Source organism: Mus musculus, chromosome 4, assembly GCF_000001635.26.
Source record: "Mus musculus strain C57BL/6J chromosome 4, GRCm38.p6 C57BL/6J".
Taxonomy (NCBI): Eukaryota; Metazoa; Chordata; class Mammalia; order Rodentia; family Muridae; genus Mus; species Mus musculus.
This window is the reverse complement of record NC_000070.6, coordinates 130,660,384-130,685,952: the sequence shown is the minus strand read 5'-3', so window position 1 is coordinate 130,685,952 and position 25,569 is coordinate 130,660,384. Positions and strand designations below refer to the sequence as shown.

The window sequence follows — 25,569 nt, the reverse complement described above, 5'->3', positions numbered from 1 at the left end:
ACACTTGTGCTGTGTGCAATGTGAGTCTTCTGCCCTATATACACAAAATAAATCAGAAGGTAATTAAAAAAATGCAAATGCCCAGTGTAACATTGGAAAAAGTGAAACTGCAAATTCAACAATAACTAGAAAGAGAGGGTGGATTACTAAAGACAACAGACAACTAGCATATCCTATGTCTAGATTGTGATAGTACACAATCACAAACTCTACAGAACTACATGCCAGCTGGGTACAGTGGTGCAGCATAGTTACAGCTATTCAAGACACTAAGAGAAAAAGATCACCTGAGCCCAAGTTTAGGCAGCCCAGATGCTATCATTATGTTTACCATAAAATATGCCACTTAGCAGGGCATGGTGTAATACCCCTTTAATCACAGAACTTGGGAGACAGAGGCAGGCAGATCTCTTGATTTCCAGTTCAGCCAGAGCTACATAGTAATACCCTGTCTCAAAAACAAGAAGTAAAAATGCCACTTTAATAAAAAGGAAGGGAGGAAAAATGGGAGCACACCTGTAATTCCATCTATAGAAGGCTAGGTAGGACAGGATTACAAAACCAGGTTAGTCTGGACCACATGGCAATACCATGTCTCAAGTAAATGGGATAAACCAGACATGATAGTGAATACCTTTAATCCCATAAAGACAGAGAAAGGCAGATTTCTGTGAGTTTAAAGCTACCCTGGTCTATATGGTTCCAGGCCAGAATGTTGATATCCTATCTCAAAAACAGAGATAAAAAGAAGAAGGGGGCGGGGGAAGCATACAAGAGATTAATGGACTTCATTACTTTCCTGTCTTAAAAAAGTGAGAGAAAATTCAAATCACATGAAGTCCCATACATTATCTAAAATGAGGCATAATTTACTGCCTTGGTAAGTGTTTATTGTTGTGAAGAAAACACCATGACCACAACAACCCTTATAAAGGAAAGCATTTAACTGAGGCTTGCTCATAGCTTAGGGGGTCTGTTATAGCTGGGAGCACAGCAGCACACAGACAGATAGTCTACTCTGAGAGTTCTACACCCTGATCAGGAGGGATAGGGAAGGCTCTAGGCTTGGCTTGGGCTTTTGAATAAAGCCACAGCTCCTAACCCTTTCAAACAGATCTGAGCTTCTGGTCACCCAGGTTTGACACTATGGACCTCTGGGGGCCATTCCCATTTAAACTGCAAACAACCAATAGCTGCTCACATAGATATCTTACTTTGTTCTCACTTGCTTCAAGGATACTGTTTCACTTCCCACCTAAGACTGGCCTCAAACTCACAGCAATCCTATACCAGCCTTCTTTGAATGTTGAGGTTATAGGAATGCATTTTTAAAATTCAAGTATTTTAAAAAACAAAACATCATTTTTAAATTACATTATGATTTACTTAATTATGTGCATAGGAAAGAGGACTCACACATGCCACAGCACAATTGTGGAGGTCAGAGAAAAATTTTTTTATTTTTTTTAAAGATTTGTTATTTTAGGAATATAAATATACTGTAGCTCATCTTCAGACACACCAGAAGAGGGCATCTGATCTCATTACAGATGGTCGTGAGCCACCATGTGCTTGCTGGGAATCGAACTCAGGATCTCTGGAAGAGTAGTCAGTGCTCTTAACCGCTGAGCTGTGTCTCCAACCCCAGAGAACAACTTTTAGGAATAAATTCTCTCCTACAGTGTGAGTGCTAGGGACGGAATTCAGGTTGGCAAGCTTGGGAACAAATTTTTTTAAAGGCACAAATCAGAGAACACACAACACAATACAGCCTTTAAAAGCATGTTCACTGTTCCTTAAAGTCCAAACTGTCTCAGTATTCAAGACCCTACACTCAATTTCACCTTACAAGTTTATCAAGTTAAAATGACACCTTAATACTCTTCAAAATAAAACACTCCACTCAATACATCTCTTCAATGTGCCCTGATGGCATAAAGTCTTCATTTATCAATTATATACTACTTGCCAGGTGCTAGGAATAAAAGACTTCTTTTTGAAAGTTTCCCAAAATCCTGGTTCTTATCTAATGAGTGCATAAGTATTGAGGAGGCAGAAAATGAACATGAAGAGCAACTCAGCTCTGGCGATTCCCAACCCACCACTTGTTTACTCAAACAGCATGTAAGATCCAATGGAGACACAATGTTCAACCGCCGGGCGTGGTGGCGCACGCCTTTAATCCCAGCACTCGGGAGGCAGAGGCAGGCGGATTTCTGAGTTTGAGGCCAGCCTGGTCTACAAAGTGAGTTCCAGGACAGCCAGGGCAACACAGAGAAATCCTGTCTCGAAAAAAAAAAAAACCAAAACAAAAAAAAAAAGTTCAACCAAGTACCACACTGACACAATAGTATCCAACTCTGGAAAAAAGAGGGAGCTAGCAATGCCTATCAGAAATGAAGGTACTTTTAACAAAAGCTTGAAGGCTCATGTGTAGTGAGCACTAAAAACCTAGTAACGTGGGGCTGGTGAGATGGCTCAACAGATAAGAGCACCCGACTGTTCTTCTGAAGGTCCTGAGTTCAATTCCCAGCAACCACATGGTGGCTCACAACCATCCCTAACAAGATCTGGCGCCCTCTTCTGGAGTGTCTGAAGACAGCTACAGTGTACTTACATATAATAAATAAATTAAAAAAAAAAAAAAAAAAAAAAAAAAACCTAGTAACGTGAAGTAAATGTTTTTGTTTTACTCCTAGGTGTAGAATATGGGGCGGCTTCAGAGTCACTGCCTATGACTGTCTCCTGCGAGGGGAATGATTTTTGCCCACTGCAGATAGTTTATGTTTAGAATTCTGAGGACTCGAGAGGGTATAAATCTGAGAGCCCTGCTCCATCTGCTATTGGAAAATGGAGATATCCTGATGGGGACTGGACTTGCCCCTAGGAACCTAAGGTCCTAATCAGCAGGAAGCAGAGTCTAAAGAGGTTTATCCCTCCTTTCCCCTCTAACCTTCTTTCTCTCCTACCCATTGTTGAGGATTTGGAAAGGATTGAGGTAGAATAAGGGTTACTTTGCCAATACTCATGTATTTGAACAGTTGGCCTCTAGTTGGTGGCAGTTTGGGAATCAAGGAAATGTGTTATTAAAGGAAGAATGTCACTGGGGGCTAGCTTTGTGGTTTCAAGTGTAATGCCATTCCCTTTGCTCCCTCTCTCTGGCTGTGGATATGATCTCTCAACTTTCTGCTTTGATTGCCATGGCTGCCTGCCATGATGGTGGACCACTAGCCCAAATAAACCCTTACTTTTATTAAGTTGCCTTGGTCCTGGTATTTTACCACAGCAACAGAAAATAACGAATACACTATTCTCTACCATAATATACCAAAGAAATCCCTATACAATTTATGTTTGTTGCTGCACTACTCACAGTAGCCAAGACAGAAAAGCCTAGAAGTCAACTGACAGATGAGTAAAGAAGGAATATATGGCAAAAGCTAGATGTGTCTATGCAGAACTGTGATCTTAGCACCTACAAGAAAGAAGGGCCACAGTTTAAGGTCATACTTGGTGATTATATATGTACGTGTGGGGGGGGGGTTTAGTTTTTTAATTGAGCCAATCCTTCAGGGAAAGAAGAAGAATAGGAAGGTGATACATACACTTAACTATATCTTATCGGGTGAAAGACAACATTATATGTTTTCTCTCACATGCAACATCTGGATTTAACTTTCATTTTCCAAGACAGGGTTTCTGTGTGGCCCTAGCTGACCTGGAACTTGTTCTGTAGATCAGACTGGTCTCAAAGACTCATTTCTTCCACCTGCCTCTGACTCCCTGGGATTAAAAGTGTATGCCACCACTGCCCAGCTGATTTTTATGTATACATATATGTAAAACTTTAAAATAGGTTTGTGGAAGATTAAAGAGGTTCTAGAGCAGGGAAGATAACGGATCCTTTGTCAAAGAGAGCAAACAAAGGAGGAAGAGGGGCAGGGCACAAAGAACAAAGTATAATGATTCATATTGTGTGACAATGTATAATCCCAGCACTTGGGAGGCAGAGGCAGGCGGATTTCTGAGTTCGAGGCCAGCCTGGTCTACAGAGTGAGTTCCAGGACAGCCAGGGCTATACAGAGAAACCCTGTCTCGAAAAACAAAAACAAAAATAAAAACAAAACAAAAAATGAAGGTAGTGGGCTGGTGAGATGGCTCAGCAGTTAAGAGCACTGACTGATCTTCCAAAGGTCCTGAGTTCAAATCCCAGCAACCACATGGTGGCTCACAACCATCCATAATGAGATTTGACACCCTCTTCTGGTGTGTCTAAAGACAACTACAGTAGTACTTACATATAATAAGTAGATCTTTTTTAAAAAAATGAAGGTAGCTTAAAAAGATAAAACTACAAAAAATAGAAATGCATTAATTCTATGATAGCCTGGGTTACAACTAGACCCTGTCTCAAAATATAAGGAATTTATTCAACTCATTCGTTCATTAAATAGCATCATATGAAAGCACTGCACAAATGGTATTTAAAAATGCATGCTTTGGCCGGGCCGTGGTGGCTCGTGCTTTTAATCCCAGCACTTGGGAGTGCTGCAGAGGCAAGCAGATTTCTGAGTTGAAGGCCAGCCTTGTCTCAAAGTGAGTTCCAGGACAGCCAAGACTACACAGAAAAACCCTGTCTCGAAAACAAAAACAAAAAGCATTTTTTGGCAATGTTATAGATTCAGTACAGCTACAGTAAAGACAATGAAAAAAAAAAAAAAAAAAAACGGAGAAATGACCTGCACCAAAAACACCAAGCAGGACCTGTTATGCTATTTTGAAGGAAGTTGAAGTTACCCTAAATTCAAGAGAAAACAAGACGAAACTAGCCCCACTAAGAGGCACACTCTTGTAATCAATCCCAGCACTAACAACTGGCACAGTGTGAAACCATCTGAGGTTACAAAGCCAACCCCTATCTTTAAAAATTGGTAAGAACAACAGGGCTAAAACCCCAGCTCAGTTGGAAGAGTACTTGGTAGTAGGCAGGAAGTCCTGGGGTTAATCCTCAGTAACACACCAACTGGTACTGGGTGTGGATGTCTGCTTCTGAGCACTTGGGAGCTTGGAACAAAAGGACATCCAGTCTCAAAAAAAAAAAAAAAAAAAAAGGGATAGAGAGATAGCTTGGCAGTTAAGAGCATTGACTGCTCTTCAAGAGTGCTCTTCACAGCTGGGCGTGGTGGTGCTCGCCTTTAATCCCAGCACTTGGGAGGCAGAGGCAGGCGGATTTCTGAGTTCGAGGCCAGCCTGGTCTACCGAGTGAGTTCCGGGACAGCAAGGGCTACAGAAAATCCCTGTCTCAAAAAACCAAAAAAGAAAAAAAAAAAAAAAAAAGAGTGTTCTTCAAGAGGTTCTGAGTTCAATTCCCAGCAACCACATGGTGGCTCACAACCATCTGTGTAATAGGATCTGATGCCTCTTCTGGTGTGTCTGACGACAGCTACAATTTATTCATATACATAAAATAATCAACAAAAGAAAAAAAAACAGATATGCACAGATTATCTTAAAGACTTTAAGACAAATTCTGTGACTGCCCCTTGCAGAGTAATCAAGGGAAAGAAATGGGGAAGAGAACAGAGTAGAGCAAAGAGGGTAGGGAGCTCTATTCCTGGTTGGAGCACATAATACTGCCTCTAAGGACCTATGTTCAAGTCCCAGCACCCACATCCCGTAACTCCAACTCCAGGGGATCTGATACCTTCCTGACCTCTTCCTACATGGGTGCACACACAACAATTAAAAAACAATTAAAGAAAAACTATTCTGCAGTATTATTTTAAATAAAAAGGGAAGGGGGCTAGAGAGATGGCTCAGCCTTTAAGAGCATCACAACCATCTGAAATGGGATCTGAAGTCCTCTTCTGGTGTGTCTGCAGCTACAGTCTACTCATGTACATAAAATAAATAAATAAATCTTTTTTTTTTTTTTAAAGCCAGAGGCTGAAGTTGGCTGGGCAGACTATAATACTTTCAGCTAGCTCTTTTATAGGACCTGCTTTGGTTGCCGGCACCCACATAAGGTGAGTGAGTCACCTATGACTCCAGCGTCAGGTGATCTGATGGCCTCTTCTGGCCTCCTCAGGCACCTTCAGGCACCACACACACACACACACACACACACACACACACACACACAAAACACACAAATAAAACTGTAGAAGTGGCTCAGCAATTAAGAGCACTTAATGCTCTTGCAGAGGGCCCAGGTTCTGTTCCTAGCACTCACACAGCTACTCACACCACCTGCAGTTCAAGTTCCATAGAATCCAAGACTTCTGGACTCAATAGGTAAGCATACACATATGCAGGCAAACATTATTACACACATAATAAATCTTTAAAAAGGGAAAAGAAGCTGGATGGTGGTGGTGCACGCCTTTGATCCCAGCACTTGGGAAGCAGAGGCAAGGCAGATTTCTGAGTTCGAGGCCAGCCTGGTCTACAAAGTGAGTTCCAGGACAGCCAGGGCAGAGGGGGGAAAAGAAAAACAACATCAGACAAGAATGCCAGTACAAGCTAGTGATCCCAACACCCAGGAAAGCACAAGCTAAACAGGTCTGCATATCAGTTCTAGGCCAGACAGGCTTACAGATGCTGTGTTTAAAAAACAAAAGTAAAAAAATTGTGTGACACTAGGAAGGGATAGAGAGATGTTCAGCTCAACTTCTTAAAATCATGTGTCATTTAACATAGGCTTGTGTTTAGGAAAGCAGCTGCCCTGCAATAAATTAGTGGGTCCTATGAAAGTATGTCAACTGTGAGATTTTACCTGAGAGTCACATTTCTCCACCCTGTTTTCTCATTCATAAAAATTTACATAGAGGGCTGGGCTATGTTCAATGATAGCACTGGCCTGAATTATGAGGCTGCCAGGTTCTACCCATACCACCACCATGAATCAATCACTCAACAAATAACCCATATAAAGTTATTGGAGGTTTCACCATGTAAGAATAAAACAGCCAGCCGAGATGGGGGAGGGAGGGGTGGCAGCAGCCTTTAATTAATCCCTGCACTCAGGATCAGAAGCTGGCAGATCTCTGTGAGTTCCAGGCCAACCTGGTCTACAGAGCAAGTCCCAGGACAGCCAGGATTTCACAGAAACCCTGTCTGGGAAAAAAAGGAAAAAAGAAAAACATAATAATAATAATAAACCTGCCGTCCCGGAGGTGGGGTGCACACCTTTAACACCTGCACTAGGGAGGTAGAGGGAAACCTCTGAGTTTTGAGAGCAACCTGGTCTACAGAGTGAATTCCAGGACAGCCAGAGCTACACAGAGAATAATATTGTAAAACAAGGAGGGTAGGAGGGAAGGGGGGGTGTAGGTAAAGGCATTAGCCTAGCAGGTATGAGATGAGGACCTGTGTTTGATCCCAAGAACACAGGTAAAGCTGGTGCAGGGTTCTAATCCCAATCTTCTTAGGACAAGATGGAAGACTAACAAGGTTGCAGACCAGCTAGCCTGACATAACAGTACAAACAACAGATTCATAAATGGAAAAGAGAACTAACAGCCAAGAATCCTCTGGCTTTTACACACACACACACACACACACACACACACACACACACCATTGCATGACAAGTCCACATTCACACAACACACACATTGTCTTAGATATTTGGAAATAATAAATGGCAAGAAGCCAAATCATCGATAATCTCTACCACCTACATATGTAACAAATTTCGTGATAGCTCCTCCTTGTCCTTAATCCAGGTACAGACAGAGTTTAAACTCTCTAGCTCGCTCTCTCTTTTTGAAACAGGGTCTCTCACTATATAGCTCTAACTGTCCTGTAACTCACTATGGAGACCAAGCTTGCCTGGGACTCAAGAGATCTGCCTGTCTCTGCCTCCTGTTGGGATTAAAGATGGGCTCCACCATGTCCAACTAAAAAGCCTATTTTCTAGGGAATAAACTAACAAGTGAAGGAAATGTGTCTGCCAATTACTCTTGGGGCACTTTTGGATAACCAAATACACACAGACCTACCGAACTCGGCACAGACCCACTGAAGTTGCTGTTCAAAATTATTTTGTACCTTCCTCTTTCCTTCATGAAACCAAGTTTCTTCAGAGGAAATACATAAGCAAATTCATTGTTTGCATTACCCAAGATTTCTGACTCTAAATAATGTCTCCCTAACATTTACAACAGTGAGAAAACACAAATTTGAATTAATAAGTTCTTTAATGGATTAAAGAACATTTTGTAATTATCGGCAGGGGCTGAAGAGATGGTTCAGCAGTTAAAATCACTGGCTGTTCTTCCAGGAGTCTAGTCCAATTCCTAGCACCTACATGGCAGCTCACAACCACCTGTAATTCCAGTTCCAGGGGACCCACTATCCTCTCCTGGCCTCCATGGACACCAGACACCCATAAAGTTTTCATACATATACACAGGCAAATATAACTTTAAAATAAATATATCTTTAAAAAGAATTGGTGATCCTGACACCACCAACAACTCCCCTACAAAGAAATGGGTCGAAACCCACACTACTCAGAAAGCAGCACCACTGTTAAACTTCATCCCCAGACTCTGGCTGAGCCCTTCTCAGGCTGTACTAAGCTTTAAAAAGTAGTCTCAGAGAACCAGAGACTGTATCCAATTTAAAGAACTGAACAGGCTACCCACAGACTAGAGTAGTCTGGTGACTATCCAGGGCTAGAGCATAAGTGAGAGCTACAAGTGATGAGAATGCTCCCACTGTGGTATGGCTAGGCAACTGGGTAGGCAGCTGATAAGCCCTGAATTAACTCTTTAATTGAACAAACTATGTATCAATAAAGCGGCTATTGACAACTTCCTTAAGGCTCCTGGTTTCTACACATTAAAATCATTTTCCTGGAAGCTTATTAATTCAAAGAAAAGTACTTCAAAGCTGGAAATATAGCTGGGCGGCAGTAGCACACTTAACCTAAGATAGCCAAGTCCTGGGCTCAAACATTATCACCAAGAAACAAACACACAATCTACTGCAATCTGTGCACTATTTGCACATATCAGCAGAGAACAAAGTACCATGACAGCTACACACTGAGCTTATATTATAGCTCCTTGGGTTAAGAAAAACTGAATGGAAAACACAGCGAAGGAGAGGGTTTTTTAAAAAATCAAATCCAGCACTTGGGAGATTGTGAGTTCAAGGTCAGCCTGGTCTACAATGAAAACTTGTATCAAAAAAAAAACAAAAACAAAAACAAAAAGGAAGGAAGCAAACTACCCCTACACACATACTCCTGGCATCCCCTGTTCTCTTGACAGTGTGTGGCAGCACCTTGGAGTTTGCATCAAGCTTCCTAACACTGCTATCTAGGTAGTCTTTCCATAATATTCTTGAAGCAAAAAGGCTCTTGTGCAACTGCAGCTTCCTGAAAAGGCCACATGCAAGGATGTCTGCCACACAGAAGTGTCATCAAAAACAGACGCATCTTTTGCTTACACCCCCCTCCAAGACACCTACATAGCATCCCTCACTCAGATTTAAAACATGTCTCCTAACTACTTATTTTCCTTAAGACTTGGCCAGCTTTGGTGTTATACACCTTTAATACCATCTCTGTGAGTTTGAGGTCACCCTGGTCTACATCTACATAGCAAGTTCCAAACCAGCCAGAGTTACATGGGAGACGCTGTGTCCAAAAAACCAAATCAACAAAATTTAATCCATTCCATTCTCTTTTATTCGTCCAGGCAGATTCTCAAAGCAAACTGTAATTAATTCTGGTATGTGTTGTTTCTGTGAGGTTTTTTTGTTTTTGTTTTTGTTTTTTTCGAGACTGGGTTTCTCTGTGTAGCCCTGGCTGTCCTGGAACTCACTCTGTAGACCAGGCTGTCCTGGAACTCAGAAATCCACCTGCCTCTGCCTCTCAAGTGCTGGGATTAAAAGCGTGCGCCACCACCGTCCGGCACTATTTATTTATTTTTAATTCTGACACAGAATCTCGTTGAATAGTCCAGACCATTCGGAAACTGACAATAAACTCTGAATTTTATTTTCCATCGTGACATTTCACAACCATCTATCATTTACCCTAATACCTTACCAAAAGCTTTTTGAAACAATGTATTGCCTAGAAGGCATGCACATCAAGTTCTATTCAGCACTTGAATGATGTCTGACTGGATACGCACACATGCCAGGACCACTGGACCACTTCTTCAAGTGAAACCATGATCCTTCAGAATATATAGTCAAAGAATTGATGATTACCCTTTTAACAAAATACCTAACTAATGTTAAATCTTGGCTGTACAGAACACAGAGAAAAAGAATGAAGAGTGCAGAGATAATAGGATATAAAATAGGAAAGATGGAGTATTTAGTCAAGTGCTACTAGTTCAAATGCTGAGGAACAGCCTAAGCAATCTACTCCTGGTGACAAGTTATAAGTTGTCAGTTACCTTATAGTACTGGAGAGGAAACATACACAGTAAGATATGGTCACCAGATGAGACAAATACCAGTACAATGCCAGTGAGACATTTGATTCCCTGAGCTCTGCTTGCACCTCTGTGATGCCAACCTGCCAGTGACCACAAGCAAAATGTGTATGCTCCATAGCCCTGTGGCCAGGACAGAGAGGCTCCTGTCTGCCCTGGGTAACCCACTATAAAGTTCAGTCATGGACCTTAACACATTTCCCCTATTTCATCACCTATTTTATCTCCCAGCACTTTACAGAGAAAATAAATTTAAAATAAATAACAGTACAACAATCACATGTTAAAGTTTTAGTTTTGCAAGATGAAGCTTTAATGCTAGTCAGAACTTAAATCACAAAGGTTACTATTTAAATATAGTTCATTTACATGTAAAACGGGTGGGTCTTCCAGCTCTTCTCTAGCACCCTCACGACATTCCTTGTTTTAATGGCTTGCTATGGGTGCTATAATGTGTGCCACACAGCTCCTATTTCTGCAATCAGTGTCTATCTGTACTCTAATGGCTTACTTACTTTTCCACCCACCAAACCCAAGTTAACTTTTCCTCCTTCCCCAGAGACCTCCACTGAGTCCAAAAATGGGGGCTTTGACATTTCAAACTATGTATAGCAATGTTACATATTAAATCAAATTACGCAGAAAGTTATATAGGCTTTTACTGTTCATATGGGGGCATGCATTATTAACACATGGATTCACTATGAAGCCCAGGCTACCCTCCAACTCACCATTCTTCAGTAGTCTTAGCCTACTGAATACTGGTATTAGAACCTAGACTCACTATGCTCACCTTACTTGTGGGGGGAACCTCCTATATGTCTCCTTCTTCCTAAGAATTTAACATAGTACAGTCAGGTCTGATGGTCCATGACCTGAATCCCAGCACTCAGAAGACAAGACGTTAGAGGTTTGAAGTCTACAAAGCAAGTTCCAAACCAGGCAGGGCTACATATACAGATCCTGGCCTTAAAAAGCTCAGCACTATAAAGTGGAAAAGCCAAGTACAGTATATATAATATTTGTTAATAAATTCCAGCTACTTGAGAAGCTAAAGCAATCCTGAGCTTGTGGCAAACCTGAGCAATATAGCAAAACCATCATCTCAAAAATAAATTCAGTTCACTTTAAAAAATTTAAAATAAAAGTTGGGCAGTGCTGGCACATGCCTTTAATCCCAGCACTCAGGAGGCAGAGACATGTGGATCTCCAAGTTTGAGGCCAGCCTGATCTACAGAGCAAGTTTCAGGACAGTTGGGACTACACAGAAAAACTATTGTCCCAAAAAACTTAAAGAAAAAAAGAAAAAAAAAAGTGGGCTGAATCGATGGCTCATCAGTTAAGAGCTACCTGTTGTTCTTAAAGAGGACCCGGGTTTGGTTCCCAACACCTACATGGCAGCTCACAACTTTGTGGTAACTCCAGTTCCTGGGGATCTGTGCCCTCTTCTGGCCTCTGTGAGCACTCTGAGTACTACATGCTTGTGGTTCATTTACATGCAGGCAAAACACACAAAAACTTTTTAAAAAGTAAAGTTCTTAAGGATTTATTTATTTAATTTATATGAGTAAACTGTCACTGTCTTCAGACAGACCAGAAGAGGGCATTGGATCCCATTACAGATGGTTGTGAGCCACCATGTGGTTGCTGAGAATTGAACTCAGAACCTCTGAAAGAGCAGTCAGTGCTCTTAACCACTGAGCCATCTCTCCAGCCCCCAAAAAGTAGTTTTTCACAAAAGGAAAGAACATGAACCTAAAGTATCTTAACACAGTAAGTATAAATCTTACCATACCCTGAGCATCTAAATAATGAGTGTTTTACCAAAAGTGTTTGATCTTAAATTTTGTTCCATCATAACAGAACATGGAAGTGCCTTTGATCCCATTGCTAAAGAAGGCAGAGGCAGGCAAATGTCTGTAAATTCAAAGACACATTTACACAGCCAGGGCTGCAGAGGAAGACTATCTCCAAAAGAAAACAAATAATAAAATAAAAGAGGAAGGCAGGCAATCCATTATGATAAAAAGTCATCTAAAAACAAAAATGTAAAAATTAAAAGACAAGGCTGGATAGATGGTTCAGTGGTTAAGAACACTAACTGCTCTTCCAGAGGTCAAGTTCAATTCCCAGCCAACACATGGTGGCTCACAAAGGTCCCCACCAAAAATGAATAACCCAATAGTACAGTGGCAAGCACAGGAGTAAGATCACTTCGTGAACTGATTACTACTTAGAACCCTCATAAAAACAGAAACACTGGTGTGTGGGACAGCCAAAACCCTCTCCACTGTAAAGGTTAAAAGATGAGTCCCGCTGGGCATGGTGGTGCACGCCTTTAATCCCAGCACTCGGGAGGCAGAGGCAGGAGGATTTCTGAGTTCGAGGCCAACCTGGTCTACAGAGTGAGTTCCAGGACAGCCAGGGCTATACAGAGAAACCCTGTCTCAAAAAGACACACACACACAAAAAAAAGATGAGTTCCTTTTGCGAATTACAACTGTAATTCTGAAAGTAAGGTACAATGTTAAATGTTGAGTGTACTTCTTTTTAGAGTTTAGCACAATCTTGAGTTGTAAGGACCTAATAGTTGTTTATGTTAGTCTCATGAGAAAAGCAGTTATCCTTGGTGAAATACTTCTGTAGACAGTCTCTGGCTTGTCTAACCCCCGTATGAAGATTACCATTCATAGGACAGACAAGACTACAGTACCCTAAGAGTCTATATCACTTGTATGTATCTACTATCAAGCCTAGGATCTCTACTTTTCCAGTAAAGTAACTCATTCCCCTAAAAATATGCTACTTCACTGCAATGATTCTCTGGGGTTCAGCATGTCTTCCTGGGAAGGCAAAAGTCTACCCAGAGCTTCCACAGTAAACTCATGCTTACTTTAAAACTACACCACTGGGCATGGTGGTGGCACATTCCTGTAATACCAGTACTAAGGTCTGCCTCATAACTATACTTCAGTTTCTTGTCTCTCACAAAAGATCCTTAGTTATCCCACAGAACTGAAAGGATCAAATTCAGGAACTAAGCAGCTCACTGCCTATACCCTGTCTGGCTCCTGACAGATCCCACAGCCTCTAGTCTCACCAGTTACCATAGCTGAGAAGGACAGAATCCCCACCTAGCCATGTGCCTTTTGTTCTAGTGCCCCTCCTGCTAAGTGCTGAGTAAACAGGAGTTAGCTACCTTGGCTGGCTTTAAACAAAACACAAACAAACCTGCACAGCCCTCCCCAGCATTCTCTCCACTCCTAGTCCTAAACCTTGCATTTCCAAGACAGCTGAGCTACAAGACTCACTCATCACTAAACTGTTTTGTCCTGAGTTAACATAAAATCACAGAATACTTCCAGGGGAAAGGGTACTAAAGACACCAGAACCTCCACCCTACGGTATAACTTGTTCTAAAACTGAGACAAATACTAAAAGCAAACCAGACATAGCTGTCATCCCAGCACTCAGGAATACTTCAAGTCCCAAGCAAGTCACGGCTGAAGAGTAAGATGCTGCCTCAATTACCCACAAACATGAAAAAAGGGGGGAGGGGCGCATTACAACACACTATAACTACTGTGTAAGTAATTATTTGTGTGGATACCCCATAACTATAGACGAACCACCCTGAGTTCTCTACCACTGTGCACTGAGGGACACCCCCAACACACTATTTAACACCTTAGCCTGGCATTCAAGGACTTTTCCTCTACTACCATGTTCCTTTTCTACAACCTTTTTTTGTTTGTTTGTTTTTTGTTTGAAACAGGGTTCCTCTGTACAGCCCTGGCTACCCTGGAACTCGCTCCATAGACCAGACTGGCCTCAAACTAGGGAGATCTGCCTGCCTCTCCATCCTACCCCCACCCTACCCCCACCCGACCCCCAGTGTTGGCGTGTGACACAACATCCAGCTCCCAAGCCTTCTCCTGTGCTAAAGTGTATTGCCTGATACTGAGATCAGATCTAATAACAGCTTCAGGACTCTAAACCTTTCTGAGGATGAAGTAAATCAGAGGGAGTGGTCTTGCCTATGAATCTCAAGCCCAGGTTCTATCTTCAGCCAATAAAAAAGGGGATGACCCTGCTGTAACAGTAAACAAAGCAGTGTTGTGCTGTAAGTAGAGAATAAAAACTAAAACTAACTGAGGAACACAAGACACTTCCTTTTCCTTATCATTAGCAGACCCTACATATGCCCTTGCCAGTAAAGCAAGCATCTGTGATCTACTCAAGTAGCGTGCCTGTAATCCCAGCAGTCAGGAGGCAGAGGCAGGTGGAGCTATATAAGTTCAAAGCCAGCCTGGTCCACAGAGAGAGTTCCAGAACAGCAAGGGCTACACAGAGAAAAATCCCTGTTTCAACCCCCCCAAATAAACAGAAAACAAACAAACAAACAGGGTCTGGACTGGCAAGATAGCTGGATGAGTGATGTGCTCACCAGCAAGCCTGATTAGTCTGTCCTCTGACCTGGACATGTTGTGTCTACACATGTACCTACACATATAAATAAAAATATATATAATAAAAATTATTTTAAAAAAATGAATGGGGGCTGGAGAGATGGCTCAGTGGTTAAGAGCACTAACTGCTCTTCCAGAGGTCCTGAGTTCAAATCCCACATGGTGTCTCACAACCATCTTAATGGGATCTGATCCCTGTTACAGTGCATCTGAAGATAGCTAGTGTACTCACAAACATAAAATAAATAAAATGAAATAGGAGCTGAACAGATGGATCATTGGGTAAAGTATTGGCCACGAAGCCAGGAAGCCTTGATCCCCAGCACTAACATAGGAGCTAAGTGTAAAGGCATGTATCTGTAACCTAGCCCGGTGGGAAAGCAACCCACATGAACCTGGGACTCAGTGCAGGCCAATCTAGCCAAGCGCCCAACTCTAAACTCTGTAAGCAATCTGGTCTCAAAACTTAAGCACAAATCTTTAATCCCAGCACTTTAGGAAGAGGCAAGAGGATCTCTTTGTGAGTTTGAGGCCAGCCTGATCTACAGAGTTCCAGGATAGCCAGGCTGTTACACAGAGAAACCCTCCCTTGAAAAAACAAAAATAAAAAAAAAAAAAAGGTAGAAAAGGTCTGGCTCTCGGGCATGCACATACCTACAAATGAACACAAACACACACACACAGAACAAAACAAATACACCACACATGCATACACACACATAACAAAAAATAACTACTATCCTTCCTGGCAAGTTCAAGAAACATGTAACCGAAAAATTAGACTTGCTTATGTTAGTGCTTGCTTATGTTTTTGAAATAGGAAAAAAAAAAAAAAAAAAAAAAAAAAAGCCAGGCGTGGTGGGGCAGGCCTTTAATCCCAGCACTTGGGAGGCAGAGGCAAACAGATTTCTGAGTTCGAGGCCAGCCTGGTCTACAGAGTGAGTTCCAGGACAGCCAGGCTATACAGAGAAACCTTGTCTCGGGGAAAAAAAAAAAAAAGGAAGTCAGACATGGAGCTCAAATGTTTAATCCCACTACTGGCCAACCTTTGTGGATTCAAAGCCAGTCTGATCTATATTGACCTACATGAGAGACCCTGTCTCTCAAAAAAAGTTAATAAAAAAAATTAATAAAAAAATTAATGATTATCAACTCAATTCTTAGAAGAGAAAGATGGTTAAAACCTAAAAGGCACAATCAGCCCTCATTTTGAATGACAAATCTCAAGTGAGCAACTGATTTCTTAATTCCCTCCACTTTCAACCATAACACCATTTTATTTCAGTAATTTTAATTTTCAATTTACAACATCTGTCAAGTGTAGTTCTTCCTGGGAATTTAGACATTCTCACATTGTTTCCAAATAATAGGATCTTAAAGATAAAAGCCACCTAAAGGGGACAGAAAAGCTTTGCTTTACATTGTCCTGTAAACCCAAACAATTCTTAAAAGCTTGTCAATGGTGAAAAATATTCTGTTAGAAGATATTCCTAGAAATACCTTGTGAACATTAAAACACTCTTGAGATTTCTTTAGTGAATTTACTATATAACACCAGAATGGTAAATAAGTCAGTGGCAATTACAACAACCAACCATTCTTTAAAACAAATGACTCTTGTTTACGACAAACTAAAAAAGCAATGGCAGAGTTTCAAGACAGTCACTGAAGCAGACAGCCTAAGCAGACAGTGATTACAAAGCTGAAATAGGGAACTTTTTTTACCTGGTGTTCTGCATGAATGTTATCCCCTGTAGGCCATCGATGTTTGCTAGTATTATAGCCGCCTCCACCACTTCCTCCTCCCCCAAGCTGCTCACCATGCTGCCTCTGAAAGAAGTAGTCCACCATAGCGTCGTCCTGGGAACGGCCTGCAACTCCTATGGATCCTGGGACAGGGCTGGAGTGTGTTCCAGCTGCAAGAGCCTGATTTGCAGCTGGCTGTGGCTGCGCTTGCGACCCTGTTCCAGATGTCAAAACAACAGGCATGTTGGGATTAGCTGGTTCTTGAGGGTGATGTTTCAGGTGGGGGCTGAAAGAGTCCTGCCAAAGCACTGCTTTTCTCTTCAAGACACATGCAACGCTCATTCCACCAACACCTGAGAACAAACAGTTAACAGATGTTTAATGCTTGCATTTAAAAAAAAAAAAAAAAAACAACTCCATATACTCCAGTACAAAATGCTACACAATTCCCTCTCTTCTGCAAGTCAATACTGTCTCTACCAAGAAGTTAAGTGTCTTGTAACAATTTCCTGAGCTGAGCCTCCTCTGAAGCTGCTGGGCCTGTGTGTACAGAGATAAAGGTCAACAGCGGCAGGTAGTGCAGCAAGTGCTGAGACGAGGGCCCACTACTGTAAGCAGAGCTTTACTAACAAATAGTCATAGAAAGACAATTCCATTTTATTTATGGACCACATAAATAAAGAAGTAAACAAACAAGCAAAATAGCAATATGGAATCAAAATTTAATCAACAGCTTCCCTATTCTTTCTCCTTAAGTCAACTGTACTTAAAAATACACAGGTTTTTTTTTTTTTTTAACCTGAGGTGAGATTTCATGTAACCCAGGCTGACTTTGAAATTAAAAGGTAGCCAAAGCTGGCCAAGAACTACTGATCCTACTCCCACCTCCTGGGTGCTGGGATTACAGAAATACATCAACAGGACTGTGACAAGAAATTTTTGAAAGCATCCTTAAGTTTATAGGGTAGAGATATATAGCTCAATGGAGGACTGGCCTACCCCGAACAGGCCCTAGATTCAATCCCCGGACTCCACTCCAGCCTCAGCAGACTCAATCCCACGGACCCTCTCCACCAAGTTCCCTAATTAGCTTTAAAAGAATTTACAACTGTAACAAACATGCCAATAACCAAACAAAGGCCTACAGCTTAGACTCTGTAACTTAAAAGAACCCTTTAAAATATCTAACGTATTTGTGGGACAATACCAAGATCAGCTGTGTTTATATAACATGGGAAAAAAAAAATCACAACTTTTACCAATACCTTACAAATACAATGCTATCATTTCGAGTTATTGATTAACTAGAAAAAGGACAAGACAAACCCAACTCACTTCGTTGGTACTAAACCTCTCTGTAAACCCAGGTCTGTCTCACCAGTCATAGGGCAGCAAATGCATGGCAGACATTATCTCATCACAGAAACACTGAAGCATTACTGGCCTTGTTTTGACAAGTAAACCATTACAGAAGTTAGGAGGAGCCCATGGCCATCCAGCTAGCAACAGAGATCTCCAGCTATTTTGAAACCAATCCTGGTTCCCTCTAGAACCCTAGCAACAATATCACTATCTTTTTCACTTGTTTTGTTTTTGGTCTCATCATGTAGTCCTGGCTGGTCTACAACTTGCTATGTAGAGCAGGCTGGCCTTGAATTCAGAGATCTGCCCGTCTGAAGTATGGGATTAAAGATGTAAGCTACCACCCCTGTGAGTATCTGTAGTACATTAAACTCTGGAAATCCAACAAAGAAATCAAATGCTATTAGGAAACATTGCTACTTAAGTTCCATAAAACCAAATAATTATATTTGTATGAACAAAGTAAACTGGTTACCAATTAGGGTAGTCTGTGTGCAACCACCAGAGAACTTCCAAGGTTAGCAACACTGTTCAAAACAAAGGAGAAACCTGTTCTCTCATTTTTGAAATATTTAGTCTTATTTTGTATGTGTTTTACCTGTGTGTGTGTGTGTGTGTGTGTGAGAGAGAGAGAGAGAGAGAGAGAGAGAGAGAGAAAGAGAGAGAGAGAAAGAGAGAGAGAGAGAGATGTTTATGTGTCTGAGAAGGTCAGAGGCACAATACTCTCCTCTAAAACTAGAGTCAGGAATTACTGGGAACCATATGAGTGCTGGGAACCAAACACATGGCCTGGCAAAAGCACCAAGTCAGAAGTGCGAAAGCACTGAGCACCGCTCCAGCCTCCAACCATCTTCTCTCTAGGTAAGTAACCTCCTGGAAAAGTAATCCTAGGGTCTCAACTAATTCAGGTTATGAAGCTAGTAGACATCGCATGGAATCTGCAATCTGTTCAAAACCTAGTTTGAGGGGTTGGAGAGATGGCTCAGTGGTTAAGAGCACCTACTGCTCTTCCGAAGGTCCTGAGTTCAAATCCCAGCAACCACAGAGTGGCTAACAACCATCCGTAATGAGATCTGATGCCCTCTTCTGGTGTGTCTGAAGACAGCTACAGTGTACTTAGATATAATAATAAATCTTTAAAAAAAAAAAAAAACTAGTTTGTAAACCTGTTTTAGTCCTGTGAGACTAAAACAGGAGAGCTGATAATATTCTAAGGTCAGGGGAGTTATACTGTCAGTTTAAGGCAAACATGGAGAACCGTAAAATTCTCTCAAAAAAAAAAAAAAAGACAAAAAAAAAAATCAAACCTGCTTTGGAAATGCCTAATGTAAATCACAACTTCCAATACCCTTCTACCTACCTACCTACCTACCTACCTACACACACACACATACACACACACAAACCAATTAAACCTTACACTGGAATAGTTCTAGCCTTCTAGGCTCTCATGAATAAAATGCTGTCTAGGCTCAAGTACAAACCCAGAAAAGTACAGCTGTTTCATTATCAGCCTCTGCAAAGTACACAGCAGCCTCCCTAGCCCTCCTCACTTGGTTCTTTAAGGACCTCAGTCCATTCATATTTCATAGTACATTTGCTTCTACAAGAGAATCTCCATCTTGCTGTGCATGGTGGTACATGCCTTTAATCCCAGCACTCGGGAGGCAGAGGCAGGCGGATTTCTGAGTTTGAGGCCAGCCTGGTCTACCAAGTGAGTTCCAGGACAGCCAGGGCTACAAAGAGAAACCCTGTCTCAAAAGAGAGAGAGAGAGAGAGAGAGAGAGAGAGAGAGAGAGAGAGACTGACTCTCCATCTCTTTACTTCAGGCCAACTGATGCAACAAAACTCTAGTTTTGCCATCAAACTAACAATCTCTCTGTCAGATTCTAAAGGAAGTTTTTCCCCCATGCCTTGGTTTTTGATAGCTTTTAATCACTAAGTTGAAAGGTATATAGAAAGTTTTAAATTTTCTCAAATCACTACGCTTAAGGTTCCACACCAGTCAAGGCAACAGAGCCTCAATCATCAAGAGGATTCATAAAATAGTAAATGTAGTATTTTCTAACATAAAAGAACTGCGAAAAGTTACCTATGAATTTTCAAATTAAGAAAAAGTTAGCCGTGGTGGCGCACGCCTTTAATCCCAGCACTTGGGAGGCAGAGGCAGTTGAACTCATTTCTGAGTTCCAGGACAGCCAGGACTACACAGAGAAACCCTGTGTGTGTGTTGGGGGGGGGGGGGAGTTTAGCTGGCCAGTGGCTGTGCAGTCAGGAGTCTGAGGCTGAGCCAGATGAACCTCGAGTTCGAGGTCAGCCTGGTCTACAGAGTGAGTTCCAAGATAGCCAGAGCTACACAGAGAAACCCTGTCTCAAAAACTAATAAATAAATAAGCAAATGATAAGAGATTGTCCCTGAAAGCAATCTCATTCTAAAATATAACTGGGGAAGGGTCACTTACAAAAATATTAGAACAAAACAATTGGCCTCTTTAAGGCTGTCTGGAAGCCCTGAGACTTCCTGGTTTACCCAATGAGGCAAGGCAGTTTCTCAAACACGGGAGAGCCTGGCAAGAGGGACAACTGAAAAGTGAGCAAACACCTCAGCACTAACATGTGTCTGAGAGAATTCTGTAACATCTTGGCACTGACAGAACAAAAACTAATAATCTGTCACCTAAGTACCAGAAAACAAGAAACTGATGGTACCTTTTAGGGTCTCTCAACACTCACTAAGAAATTATGTGCAGTATTTAAAATTTGATTTTTTTAAGCAAATGACCTATCGTTTAGAAACAAATATTTTAAGCAATGCAATGAAGTAGCAAGCCTAGTCTAGTACTTCCTAGCTTTCACACTGTCAAGATCACAGTGGAGTTTGTTTTTACTTTTTCTTTTTAATATCACTAATAGTACTTTTCTTTAAACAAAACAGCATGGTTTAATCTATCTCCATTCACTAAGATGCTCAGGGCTGATAGGTGTTTATTTTTACTACACTGAACAAACCTTCTGTGGACATAAATTTATCTTAAAGCAGTTCACAGACTCAAACTAAACAAATCCCAACTTCAAAAAGCTGTGGCCTTAGACAAGATGAACTCAAGCGTGGAAAGACAAAATACTAGAAGTTCAGAATCCAGTATTTCCAAACCTTCAGATAAAGATCCGCAGCCCCTAGTGTTTTACAAAGTTACAATGAGCAAAGGGTCAAAATGGTTTACTAAAAACCCTGAAGGAAGCTGCTTATCTTAAAAGGAGAGCCACATTAGTAACTTTTACACCAAAGCAAACAGCTCAAGCTACAATCCTACCTTCAGAAGTAACTGGCTTTAAAAACTGAACGCCCAAAAGCCCTCATAAATCATCTTAATAATCCCAGTAATTAATGGGGTGAGCAAAATGATCAAGTGTAACGAAGCGTTATCGTAATTTGCACAATGAAAACGAACAATCCTTCAAAGTTATGGTGGGGATAAAGCCTTCTCTGGTCATCTATGTGGGAGTTCCTCGCGATGTGGGAGGGGAGCTCTTGGGAAGAGGGGTGAGCTTCACTGGAGAAAAGTTACTGGAGTGTTCCTCCCTTAACGTGGGAGTGGTACTGACGAGTCAAACAAATGACCCATGTTTACCCACCGCGTTCGTGAGGACCGAAACTGTAGCACTGTGTAGCTATCTACATGTTTGTCCTACTACCTGCTGAAAGCCCCTTGGAGAGGGAAGCACACCAACACAGGGAGGATCAGAGAGGAAGAACACCCCCTCCTCAAGGGGGAGGAAAACACACACAAGCTCTCACAGAAACAAAAGGCCACAAGGAACCCAGGCGCTTAAAAAGCGATCCGAAACTTCCTGATGGTCACCTCTCCATATTTCAAGGCTTGCAAGATCGCCCACTCCCCCACCACCATGGGGGGCTCGCCCGAGGACCGTGGCCCACCGCCCGCTTTCTAAAGCCTTGTATTGTTCCTCCCTCGGCGCTGCCACGGAAGCTCCAGCCAAGTCCAAGGAGCCCGCGGGACCACAGAATCTCCACTCCGCGGCCACAAGAGAGGACCTGGGGCTGCTCAGATCCATCCAAAAAATAAATAAATAAATGCAGGGGAGGAAGGAAAAAAAAAAAAAAAGAAGCCGAGCCGAACGGCAACACCAACCTCTAGGGACTCCCGGCAGGGCCGAACGGAGGCACGGAGCCGCCGGCAGCCGCGGGCGAGCCGGGCCCCGGCCGCGGCCCGCTCCCCACCCCCTCCTCGCGGATAACAATAGGGCCTCGCTGCCGCCTCCCAAACACGTACGAGCGGAGCGAGCGCGGTGCCTCCGCCAGGCCCGGCGGCGTCTCTAAGCCCTTTCTCGCCCCGCCAACCGCTGCCAAACGCCAATACGAGAGGCGCATCGGCTCGCTGGGGGTTCGGAGCACGGTTTGGGGCCACCGGGGCGCGGATACTCACGGGCGGAGCGGTAGGATGAAGATGGATTCCGGCCCCCCGATCTTCGCTCGCCGGCGCTCTCGCTCCCCCTTACCTTTCACTCCGACAACATGGCGGCCCACTGGGGACTGGGCTGACGCGGTGCATCATGGGAGCGGCGCCGGCGCCGGCCCCAGCTCCGGCGGTGGCAGCGGCGTGTGCGGAGCGGGCGGGCGGGCGGGCGGCTCTGGAACAGGTTGCCCGGTTGCCATGCCAACGGCAGGGCCTGTGTGAACTCGGGGAAACTCGCAGGCCACACAACCGCTGTGCCCGCCCGCTGGGGCGAGCGCGCGCCGCCGCCGCGGAGGGAGCGGGGTGGGAGGCACGGGAGCGCGCACGGAGTGCCCGGGCTGCCGTGGGGGGGAGGGGACGCCAACCTGGGGCTGTGCCTGAACCTTGGCACAGCCTGGCCAGTGTCTGGGTTCGAACCCCTTCTAGCCCTCTGGCTCCTGGCCTTTTTGCATCTTTTCCTGCCTCGTTTCCCCAGTGTAACATACAAAAGAAAAGAGCAACAGAACGACCATGCTGATGGAGGGCAGGACCTCAACCTAATTTGCAGGATCTGGAGCGCAATGACAATGGCAGGACCCTTGTTCAAAGGTCATTAGAAATATCAAGATGGAAACTAAGCAAATTAAGCTGAGAACTAGAAGCCAGAGGTGTTTGCAAGCACTCCATTTCAGTTGATTGGTTGGTTGGTTTAAAGATGCATTTGTATGTGATTACACTGTCCTACCTTCAGACATACCAGAAGAGGGTGTCAGATCCCATTACAGATGGTTGTAAGCCACCATGTGGTTGCTGGGAATTGAACTCAGTACCTCTGGAAGAGCAGTCAGTGCTCTTAACCAATGAGCCCTCTCTCCAGCCCTGGTTTGGTTTTTATTGTGACAGGGTCTTTTGTTGTAGCTCTGGCTGGGCTGCTCTCTAACCTACTGAAATCCACCTGTCTCTGCCTTCAAGAACCGTTCAATTTTTTTTTTTTTTTTTTTTTTTTTTTTTAGGTTTTTTAGGCTTTTTAAATTCTTTTTGATTTTTCAAGACAGAGTTTCTCTGTGTAGCCCTGGCTGTTCTGGAACTCCCATTGTAAACCAGGCTGGCCTCAGAACTCACAGAGATATCCCCACCTCTGCCTCCTGAGTATTGGGATTAACAGCCTATGCCACCACCACCTCGCTTTTTTTTTTATTTCTGTTTTTGAGATAGGGTGTCATAGAGCCAGGCTGCCCTCAAACTCACTGTGTAGCTAAGGATTACCTTGACCCCCTGAGCCTACTTCCATACCTTCCTTCTGTTACTACAGACATACCAAATGTAGGACTTCACATATGCCAGGCAACACCCTACCAAACAACTGAGCTACATCCCCCCCCACCAGGTCTCGATATTCAAACTCAAGAACATACTCTATTCAGAAAGCCAGCTTGTAACCAGACCTGAAATTCCTTAACTGAACCTTCATTTCCCACACTGCTAACAATGCTTTGTGAAATCAAGTAGATAATGCATTTAGCTCCATCAGGCCAAGGCCCTGGACAGTACTGAATAGCCATAGTATGCAAGCACACAGGAGGAAGAAAGATGACAGATATGAGAAAATTACACCTTTTAGCTTCTTACCAGACAACTCTGGGCTCCATGCTTTCGTCCTGAGAGCCATAGTTAATTCTTTACTTTCTTTTTTTTTTTTTTTTTTTTTTTGTTTGTCTGGTTGGTTGATTCAGTTTGGTTTTTTTGGTTTCTCAGGACAGGGTTTCTCAGTAAAGACCTGGCTGTCCTAGAACTTGCTCTGTAGAGCAGGCTGGCCTCAAACTCAGTGGTCCAACTGCCTCTGCCTTCCGAGTGCTAAGATTAAAGATGGTCCCACCGCTGTCCCGCTTAGTTTCCTTAGGTTGAACTTCAGCTTCCGTCATCCATTTGGTAAGACTTTAATGCTGGTTTAGCCATAGACAGGAGATATTCGTCTTGAGGACTCACTAGTCAATCAGATGAGGCAATCCCAGCGGAGTAAACATCACCCATCTCTGATCTTGTTAAAGAAATTTACTTTCAAAGGCTCTAAGACACAAACCCAACCCCAGAATAACCCTATCAGAGCACAGCCTCCAGCAGACTCTTGAGACCACTGTTATCAAGTGTTTACCAGTGTGACATATGCTGCCCTCAGACTCTTACTCATTATCCAACTTAAAATTTCCAAACTAGGGCTGCAGAGATGGCTCAGTGGTTAAGAGCACTGACTGCTCTTTTAAAAAAAATTTCTGGGGTTGGGAATTTAGCTCAGTGGTAGAGCACTTGCCTAGCAAGCGCAAGGCCCTGGGTTTGGTCTTCAGCTCTGGAAAAAAAAAAAGACAAAAAATTTCTGCCAGTCGTGGTGGCACATGCCTTTAATCCCAGCACTTGGGAGGCAGAGGCAAGAGAATTTCTGAGTTTGAAGCCAGCTTGGTCTTCAGAGTGAGTTCCAGGACAGCCGGGGCTACACAGAGAAACCCTGTCTCAAAAAAAACCAAAAGAAACAAAAAAATTCCAAACTAAAATAAACAATAAATCTGCCAGACTACAAAATATTAATCATAGTAGACAGACAGGACACCAGTACTCCTGTTTTAAAATGAAAAAACATAAACTGGGCATGGTGGTGCATGCCTTAATCCCAGCACACAGAGGAAGGAGGCAGGTGGATCTCTGTGAGTTCCAGGCCAGACTGGTTTACAGAGCAAGTTCCTGGGCAGGCAGGGCCACACAGAGAAACCCAGTCTCAAAAATGAAAAAAAAAAAAAAAAGCCGGGCAGTGGTGGCCCACACCTTTAATCCCAGCACTAGGAGGCAGAGGCAGGAGGATTTCTGAGTTCAAGGCCAGCCTGGTCTACAAAGTGAGTTCCAGGACAGCCAGGGCTATACAGAGAAACCCTGTCTGGGGGGGGGGGGTGTAGTTGTGTTTGTAAACACTGTAAAGACACTTCTATAAGTCTTCTAATTTTCTGAAAAGACACTTTATTATAAACCTTGGTTTTCAACACTTGTCCCCTAGCTTAGTTGTAAACTCCCCCTCCAAAGGCTTCCCTT

The 25,569-nt window shown here is 43.0% G+C and overlaps 1 protein-coding gene across 48 annotated transcripts in view; it reads right to left on the bottom strand.

Moving 5' to 3' along the window:
* Positions 1-22,715, bottom strand: part of Pum1 (pumilio RNA-binding family member 1) — a 118,327-nt gene extending 95,612 nt beyond the window's left edge. For 11 of the 48 annotated variants that reach the window (XM_006539296.4, XM_017320460.2, XM_017320461.2 and 8 more), the window contains exons 1-2: positions 22,486-22,715; positions 16,655-17,028 (exon numbers count right to left, since the gene is read on the bottom strand). In XM_006539296.4, coding sequence (XP_006539359.1) covers positions 16,655-17,017 — 363 coding nt within the window. In that variant the 5' untranslated portion in view covers positions 17,018-17,028; positions 22,486-22,715. The remainder of the gene's footprint in view (positions 1-16,654; positions 17,029-22,485) is intronic. The other 37 variants (NM_030722.3, NM_001159604.2, NM_001159603.2 and 34 more) reach the window with 17 other exon arrangements.
* Between the last annotated feature and the right edge of the window lie 2,854 nt (positions 22,716-25,569).